The 9635-nt window shown below is 41.5% G+C and overlaps 1 protein-coding gene across 1 annotated transcript; it reads left to right on the plus strand.

Moving 5' to 3' along the window:
- Positions 1-375: 375 nt before the first annotated feature.
- dnajc18 (DnaJ (Hsp40) homolog, subfamily C, member 18) lies at positions 376-7084 on the plus strand. Its single transcript, XM_053441195.1, has 8 exons — positions 376-530; positions 1831-1990; positions 2235-2380; positions 2967-3173; positions 3329-3441; positions 3787-3896; positions 4007-4179; positions 4859-7084. The coding sequence occupies exons 1-8, from the start codon at positions 404-406 to the stop codon at positions 4981-4983; spliced, it is 1161 nt and encodes a 386-aa protein (XP_053297170.1). The 5' UTR covers positions 376-403; the 3' UTR covers positions 4984-7084.
- Positions 7085-9635: the final 2551 nt, after the last annotated feature.

Below are 9635 nucleotides of genomic sequence, written 5' to 3' on the forward strand. Positions count from 1 at the left end.
AGACAGATGAGATTCAGACCTCACTCCACAGGAAGTGACGTGTTGTCACCGCTCCAGTGGCTCGCTGTATTTCAGCTGTGGCCCTTTAAACCCAGCAGAATCTAAAAAGAACACAAGTGTTCAAACCCCCCGTCCTCAGACTCGCATCTTTTTAAAAACCATGGCTCAGCTGCAGGCCTGCTCTCCGCCTGACACCCTCCGCCGCCGCCTGCTCCCCGGACAGTGAGCTGCTGCAGCCTCGGACCCAGCCGCCGTTACGCAGCTGTCAGTCAGCAGGCTAAGCTAATCGGCTAACCCGGGGCCCCGTCGCCGTATGCCCGCATTGACGCACGTTTCACCGGGGACAGAGCTCCGCAGACAACCACCAGTGTCGGCCCAACGGCCCCAGTGACGTGCCGGGGACATGGACAAGGCGGAGGCGGACCGGCTGATAGAGAAGGCCAAGCTGTGTCTGCGGTCGGGGCGGAAGGACAAGGCGCTGCAGCTGTTGCACGAAGCCCAGAATATATACCCCAGCACCCGGGCCAGAGGTAACATTAGCCGCCTGCTAACGCTGCACCGCTATGTCAAGCTCACCCAGCTCCAGTGACTGACCTACTCGTCTGTTTCCACATCTCAGAGAATCGTTATTTGCAGATTGGTATTTATTTAACATTATTCAAGGCTGTTTGTGCAGGATACTACAGGGATTTATTACTGCTGCAGTTCGCAGACGGACAGTGAGGAGGCGCTGTGTGCTAATCCCGTCGTTTCTCTGCCTGATTACTGATTAATAAATGTTATTCTCACATGTATATTTAACGAGATCCTGCACAGATACACGTGTTTCTGTGCTGTAAACCAAATTATGTAACTGATATGTGATAAAGCGAATAAATGCTGGTTCTAATATCACATTTACTAGCAAGTGTATTAAAATAAATCTACTTAAATGGGTGAAACAAGGCTCATAACGCAACCTAGTATTTAAAATCATCTTAAAGACGATAAAAATGTATGTATGTATGAATGTTTATATGTGGGAAAATGTCCACTGATCAAAGGCTGGGTGGCCCCTCACCACCAGCACAGACTGGTGTGGGGATCTGAACCAAGATAACTTTGGAAATGGAAGTTGTTTTTAATTTCCAGCAAGATGCAATTAAGCCTTAATCTTTAATAGATTTCTTTAGGCCCTTTGAACACAACGTTTAGGGCAAGTAAATGTCAGTCTCAATGTGATTGTGCGAGGGAAGACTTTTTGTTGTTGGTGTATTTTGCATGGACAATATCACTCTCCTCATACTATAAATATGGGTGTCAGGAGAAAGGATGAATAAACACATGGACTTCTGTTCATTCTGCATGTTCTTTCATGCTGAGTTCAAGGAAACACTCAGGGCAGGGTGATAAGTATCAATAATTATGCAATATAGTTTTTATCAATAGCCATATAACAGTCCAATATATATTGATATAATAGCTGTGAATTGTGCAAAACACAATTATATAAGATATAACAAATAATTGATGACATATTAAAAACCAAATCCTTCCACTCAGGAACAATTATTATTTAAAATAAATAACAATGTGACATTTATAATTATTATCAATATCGACTGATATTACAATGATTGTTTTCAAAACAAATTTGACCGCATCGCCCAGCTCTAGAATGGAAGAAATTATTATAGTATGAACATTATGCTGAGCAAATACTATGCCCTTCAGCTTCAGCGACTTTTGGAGCAGTTTGTCAGACAGTGCTCTCCACCACCATCAGAACAACACAGTGGGAAGAATTTCAAGAATTGTCGACCGAACTCTGACACTCTTCTCTGTCTGTAGTACTGATAGATGCCATAGTGAGGAATGGAAGCAGTGAAGCCCCCGAAACGAACCACGTGCCCCCGCCATCAGGCTGGAGAGACGAGGACCTCAGAAACGGTGAAGCGAGTGGTGACGAAAAGAAAACCTACACTGAGGATCAGCGGCAGGGCGTTCTCAGGTGAACGGGGACTCTGTTCTCACACAATGGTTTTTCACACTGATGAGAGTCTGTTCTCTGTCGTTGGTCGGCACCACATCCCAGCTGCCAACATGTTAATGGTTCAGTTTTCAAGTATCCGCATCAGATCAGTGCATCCCCACTTTGCATGTAGATATAATATTGACTGTTGGATGGAGCTCCCTGTAAATGTCCATGTAACTACCACATGAATATGTTCAATAACATTACTTTCTTATTGCAGGATAAAGAATTGCAAGGATTTTTATGAAATCCTTGGTGTTACCAAAAATGCCAGCGATGAAGATTTGAAGAAGGCGTACAGGAAGTTGGCCCTCAAGTTTCACCCTGACAAGAACTTCGCCCCAGGAGCCACAGAATCTTTCAAAGGTTTTACCAACAACCTTATCTTTGTGACTGGTTTCAACCATAATATTGATCATTGCTCTCATTTAATGAAAAGACTCAACTGATTCCACAATAATATTCTAAAATATATTATTTTCTCAGTTACCCAACGTTCACCAAAGGCTGACCTCACAGTCAGTTCAAGAGCAGCATTCTCATGCCTGTTGTATCTTGTTTAAACCAACCTCAGCAGGGCAGAGGCTCAAAGCTTGGTCACTTTATTTTACCAGTTTTAATCCTGTTTATGAATTCTGTGTTGAGCTTAGTTTCAAAGAGAGATATGACAGAGAGATGCTGCAGAAGGTGAAAGGGACAACCGTGTGCCAGTTTTCTGAAAAGAGCACAGTCAGCAGTTACAGGCAGCCGTAATGCTCGTAATACACATCAGCTAACTTAGGTCCAACTTCAAACAGCTTCTCAAAGTCATAACTCAGACAAAACCGAATTCTGATGTCCGTTGCCAATATAGACCTAAAGAAGATAAGAAATCAGAACAAAAATTGCATTAGAATCATTGTATACATGATGCATCTTTATCTGGATCTTCATCTTCTATCTCTCCCAACAGCAATAGGAAATGCATATGCAGTACTGAGCAATCCAGAAAAGAGGCAACAGTATGATCAGTATGGAGACCAGTCTGCCACTTCGAACCAGCCCCAGCCATCCAGCCACAGTCGCCACGGACACTACCGGAGCTTCAACAGAGACTTTGAGGCCGACATCTCCCCAGAGGAGCTCTTTAACATTTTCTTTGGAGGCAGGTTTCCCACAGGTGAGTTGTGAGGGATTTTTGATTTAATATTAAAATCTCTGTAGTAATCTTCTATTAGTGTGTCAGTCTTGTCTTGGATTGCTGCTGTTAGCCACTCTTAAAACAGCGTAGATGCGAAGTGTAGATGTTCTAGAACAGTGTGTCTCTCTCCACAGGAAACATCCACGTGTACACCAACCAGGGCGCCTCCTACTCTCAGTTCTATCAGCCTCGTCGTCGACGTGCTTATGAAAGGCGCGAGGAGGTGGTGGAAGACAACCAGAGTCAGGTCAGTGACTCACGGAACAAAAAGATAAATCCCTTTTTCGACAGCCGCAGTGTTATATTGAGTGTTGTATTGTGATCCTCCTGTGGAGATCCTAATCATTAATGTGCAGTGGAGAACTGTGGTGAAATGAGGTTTTTGATCATGCTTTTAACATGGCTGCAGTCGATAACCATTTATCTAATATCACTCATTTACTTGACCAAAGTGCTTTTACTGCTGTGTAACCTCCCAGTTCTCTTCAAAGACACAGAAGTACCACGCTGGCATGAACACAGAGTATCAGTGCGGCCTACATAAAGTATTACATGCTTTGTAATCTGTGCTGATTTTTTTCTCTTCCTACAGAACACCTTCACAGCACTCCTGCAGCTTCTCCCCGTGCTTGTGCTAATCCTCATATCAGTGTTTACTCAGATGATGGCCAGTACCCCAGCCTACAGTCTCTTCTATAAGCCGTGAGTCCGCCGCAGCATCGGCGTTACCTTGGTGACATTTAAATATAACCACTTGGGTTCCACTGCCATTGTTGCACTGAATAAATGTAAATGATGTGGTTGGGTTTCAGGGCCTTGGGGCTGGTGGTGTCCAGGGAAACTCAGCACATGGGCGTACCGTACTACGTGGATAAAAGTTTTGAGAAGGAGTACCGCGGAGCTGCGCTGGATGAACTCGAGCAAACAATTGAGAGTGACTATATTGAACACCTGCAGAGCAGCTGCTGGAAAGAGAAACAGCAGAGTAAGTGAGCAGCTCACTGGGCCGAGACAAGGAGTCTGTATTTAGTTACAGTGAATTCTTGATTCATGTGAAATCTCTTTATATTGTTTCCTGTGAGAGAAGCAGACACTTCCTTTGTATCTGTGGATTAAACTAACATTAGAGGTTTTAGTATGTGGATTTTGTAAATGTTGGTCATGGTTGCTGGTTATAACGTCATATTCCCCGTACAGATGCAGGAGTCGGTTCAATTTAACCCTCTGTCATCAGTTGTTTGATTCAGGCCTTTTGATTTTTCAGTTTAGTCTGAACCAAAATATCAGGTGGGAAAGGTTCCTTGAATAACAGTCCGACCCAAAACGTAGTCTGACCGGGAGAGCTGGTCTCAGTCCAGATAAAACTGAACTATAGTTTGGTTCCTTAGACTTTTGGACCAGTTGCATGATGTAGAGACGGCAATAAACAAAAGAAGAAGAAGTAGCGGAAGCAGCTCTCAGGATTGGATGCTGTCTTTGCCTCCGACGATCTAATGATTGAACGACGAGGATATTCATATGAACAATCAAACCGTTGTTGAGTGTTGTGCCTGAAGTTGTGATGCGATACCACAATGATATTACTGTTGCAACAAAATTAAGGAATTCACCAGTGTGTAGAAGTGTTGAGTGTAAAAAATAATGTTTTTTACACTCCATTTCAGAGTCCGACTTGGCAAACCTCGGACAACTTTACCGTGATGAGCGCTTGAAGCAGAAGGCCGAGTCCATGAGGCTGGACAACTGTGACAAGCTGCATCGACTGGTCGGCCGTCAAAGAGGCAAATGAGGACTGTTATGAGGGCAGAGCACGTTTCTTTACAGACTTTACAACAGTGCATATTACTGAAGTGTGTATTGATCCAATCTGGCCACTTTGTACAGAGATCTCCGTGGGTACAGCGCAGTCAGTGGGAGATTATGCCACTGGAAACAATGTGCCTTCTCTCCTGTTGGATGGTAGAAATGAAGATTTGCATGATGGCTGTCTGATGGTAGCAGCATTGCGTGCAGACTCACTGTCGCAGTGCGTATGATGTGTCGGAGCCTTTAAACTTTCTTATAGAAACGGCATGACACACGAGTCTCCCTCTGGGGTTCTGAAAGCAGTTGTATGTTCACACACACGTTCTATTTGTTTAGGTTTTGTAGTTATTTATTGTCTTGAATGTTTTTTGTGTTATCGCTTAAATCTTAGGTATTTATTTAATAGTTAACTGAGTGAATGTTACTACTGAGCATCTTGGCTCATGTTGTTTTTCTGTAGGAATTAACTGAGAACAATAATTTAAATAATACGGTCGTCTTAAGAGAAATGGGAGAGCTTCTGTACTGTGACGTGACAGGAGGAGTCAAATCAAATGTTAGATAGGATACTGTGGTTTATCAGACAAATTGACTTCTGGCACCATAGAAGTAAAGGAGCACACAGTAGAGAAACATTTTACAAAATGCAACCACATATTTCTGATCGATGTATTTTGCCAAAAAAACCTGAGCTTTCTTCTACAGTAGAGCTTCCTGCTCCTCGCACGACTGCTTCCATACGCGTTCGGTCATTCAGCTTCTTCCATTGGAGAACGATTCGTTTATAGGTTCAAGTTTGAGAAATGACTGTTGTGTGTCGTTAGAAGGCTGTTACGGAGACGTACTTTGGATCTGGCACAAGCAGCTTAGATCAGACAAAATGCCCCCCCCTCCCTGTGATGTTACTGGGGCTTTAATGTAATGCAATACCTTCCTTTCAATAACCAGTCAGAAGATAACATATTGCGCCAGGAAAATAAAAAGCTTTTCATGTCCAATTTCTAAATATTTTATAAACCCTGCACCTTTTTATTTATATAATGTTTTATATAAAAAAAGAGAGACTGTGTTTTGGAATCTGAACAGTATTAACCGTTAGTCCCGAAGCTAGCTAGTGAGGTTCACTAACTTTGTGAAGCTGTAAATTCTTTAAATCAAACCCTCAACAGACATGAAGACTGGTCGCTGTGCACTACGACTGCCAAACTGCCTTAGCTGTTCTCGTATATGTGAAAGATTCAGGTTCATCTCAAGCACTTTTACGTTCATAGTTAACCCCGTGTTCCATGTCATGACTGTTGCATGCATCCTTGTGAGAGAGTGTTATTAGTTGCATATTTATTTTCTTGTTTCAGTGAACACACAGACACACACATGACTACTGACACACTAAATGTTACTAAGAGAGTATTCAGGGTCACACTAACTCACAGACATGTCAAACTGTAACTGTGATATACATACACACTGACACACACACACACACACACACACACACACACACACACACAGAGATCAGGTTTTGGTGTCAGTTAGTGTGGTTGTACACTTAAACCAAAAGTACCAGACAATTAAACGTGTATCCAGAATGTGCTTTGACTCGTTCATGTGTGATTCTGTGGTTGGTTTGTCTCAGTGTCTGGTGTGTTTGCTCACATTATTGAGCAGGTAAATAAAACATACAGGTGACACAGGCATCTGTACAGTATGTGAAACTGACTGACTGACAGCTACACACTTACTTTTTCAGACCGAGCTTCAACTTTAATTTCAATTGATTAAAGACACATGATTTCCAATCAGTGGGAGACGAAGGTTTTGTGGTTCAAAGCTAACTAGACAGATCCACCAGTCCAGTCCTATGTCAAATCTTACCTGAGATCAGATCATTGGCTGACTTTATGTCACCTCATCAGCCTGAGAAGTTATAAGGCATATGTTTTAGATCGTTTACCTGCTTGAGGAGGAAATACGGCTCATAAAGTTTTGACGCATTTCTTCTGAATCTGAGCAGTGAACACTCTTGTATATTTCTTCATTCATCCTGCAGCTTCTATCAGCAGTGAAATCATAGTCACAATAAAACTTCCTTGCAACAGAGATGAGTGGCATTGGGTTTCTCTACACTTTCCTTTCCATCTAGAGAAGCCTGTTTTTCATTTCATTGATTCATCCCACTGCACTTGTTTTTAGGGCCCGAGCGCTGACAGCAGGGGAGGCTCCTGGTAAAGGCGACATAGGCGGTTTCCTAGGGCGCAAATTGCCGAGAGGGCGGCACAAGAGACTGATTTATCACGTCGTGACACATGCAATATAAAACAATACAGTAACGTCACACCATCATTCTCTAACCCCGGGACGCACCGGGAGCGGCCGCCTCCTTTCCTCGCTTCACACACACACAAGCACATAATCTCCTGTACTGCGGTCAAGCCAGCCGACACTCGAGTCTCTGTGGTCAAATCAGCCGACACAGAAATTCTACTGCACCCATATACTGATATTTATGGTAAACGCATCCGAACCGCCCAGAACGGGAACAGGGATATTTCAAAGTACTATAAAAACAGTTTGCTCAATAATTCCAGAGTGAGACTGATATGGCTGTGTTCAGGACCTCTCAGGCTACCCACACACTGAATATTATACATTTTTACTGTATAGATTAAGAGATTTTTGATAGCAGTCTTATAAAGTAGTTCAGTTTACAGTTATTAAACTGACCCTAATTCCACCTATCCTTAAAAAGGGAATATGTGCATATGTCCTGTAAAAACCATATGATTGTTTGATAGACCTATAGATTGACTTCGAAACGGGTATTACATGCAAATACACAGGTTACAAGTCTTTAACCTCAGATCATCAGCTTTGTTTTTTGGGATATACACTCTCTCAATCTGTTAGTTTAATACAATTCAAACTCTTTCCACTTTAAAATAGGGAAATTACACTTCACTCTAATGCTCTGCAGCATTCATGAGATATCCTTCACCAGAAATCTTTTAATCTGAATCAAAGTGTAGGACTGGGAGAGGGATACAAATGTCACACTATTTGATTTATTAGGGCCCGAGCACTGACAGACAGACAGTGAGGCCCTATTGAAATTGTTATTATTATTATTATTATTATTATTTTTGAAATATATATATATAAATGCAATATAAAAAAAATAAAATTAAATAAAATTAAATTAAATAAAAATAAATTTAAAAAAAACTGCGCGCTCACATCCTGCGCAGATGCCCACTGCGCACATCCTGCGCAGTGGACTTGTATTAATTTAATTTAAATGTTTCCTGTTTTTTATTTAATTGATTTAAATTTACATAGTGTAAGATATTTTGCAATTAATCAGTGATTGAAATCACTGCCAATTTTAAGAGTTCAGTATATTGCCAGCATGAAGATAGGAGAGAGTGGGGATTGAGCCCGGGACCATCTTATTGCCGAACTGCCGCTCTACGGACAAGGCCACACCGCCTGCCGATTCGCATGCGGAACTAAGCACACTAAGAAGATGGACAAATTATCGTGTGTTTATGTCCGTGTCATTCTATGGTGCTTTTGATACAGACTTCAGAGAAAATAATTTATACTTACTGGATGATTAAACATGTTTTAAAAACCTATTGTTAGAGAATAACCCAGTAGTTTTCCAGCCTTGACTTCTGACGCCTTTCAAGAATCAAGCTGCTGCTTGTTTCCATGTGATGTCCTGAGGCTGCCCCCTGCTGGCTGCTGGGTTCCTCTGCACTCAAGCTGTTGTCCTGCATGAGCTTTGCTAATGAAAGAATACTGTATAGTCACATGCAGTATGCGTTGAGAGCACAGCATCCTGGTTTAAATGTTACTACCAACACATCTCCTTGAAAATTTAAATTAATTCCACTGCATAGAGTACAAGCGACACATTTTGTACTAACAGGAGAAAACTTTCTTCAAGTCGTACACAACACAATATGGATGATGGGTACACAGCTGTAGCGATGGTAGATACTTGTGTATTCAAAAAAATGAGCTGTTAAAAGACCTACCTCTCAGTAACCGTCAAGTAGATAAACTACAGGCCTATTATAAGAATGAAGATAAACCATTAATATTAGAAGAAGAGAATTTCCTTCTCAAACAGAGAAACTGTCTCTGTTTACACCTTAATCCTAATATAGCTTAAAAACCAAAAGCAAAGAATTAAATAATTTCAACATGCATCAGTAGAAATTCAATTATCTGAAATAGTTTTAATAAACCATGCACTTGTCAAAGTGTAGGTGTGCTATGTCTTGAAAAACCGCTTCGGATACCTATCACTTGTCTGTGCACATTAACTAACTTTCTAGAGGCCAAGTATTAATTATGAAATGTGAGAATGGATTTTTTAAAAAGAACTGTACTTGTGTAACAGTGTATTGTGTATAGGTGCATCATTGTCAGCTGTAGAGCCAGTTACAGTTTTTAAGTGGGTCGCATCAAAAAGTCATTTCAAGTTAAGTTGAAAAAATTATTAAAATCAAACTATTCACACAATGTGCTTCTGTGCCAATATCAGCAAACAGCTCCAGAAGGTTTTGAGGTGTGACCAGACACTCTGAAGGGAGATAAAATGGAGGGATATTCCAAAGGAAGCGGAGA

The sequence above is a fragment of the Pleuronectes platessa genome, chromosome 15 (genome assembly GCF_947347685.1).
Source record: "Pleuronectes platessa chromosome 15, fPlePla1.1, whole genome shotgun sequence".
Lineage (NCBI taxonomy): Eukaryota > Metazoa > Chordata > Actinopteri > Pleuronectiformes > Pleuronectidae > Pleuronectes > Pleuronectes platessa.

Coding starts and splice junctions, on each gene's coding strand:
- dnajc18 (XM_053441195.1), top strand. CDS start 404: ATGGACAAGGCGGAGGCGGACCGGCTGATAGAGAAGGCCAAGCTGTGT. Junction 2,381..2,966: donor AGCCACAGAATCTTTCAAAG/GTTTTACCAACA, acceptor CTCTCCCAACAG/CAATAGGAAATGCATATGCA. Junction 3,442..3,786: donor TGGAAGACAACCAGAGTCAG/GTCAGTGACTCA, acceptor CTCTTCCTACAG/AACACCTTCACAGCACTCCT.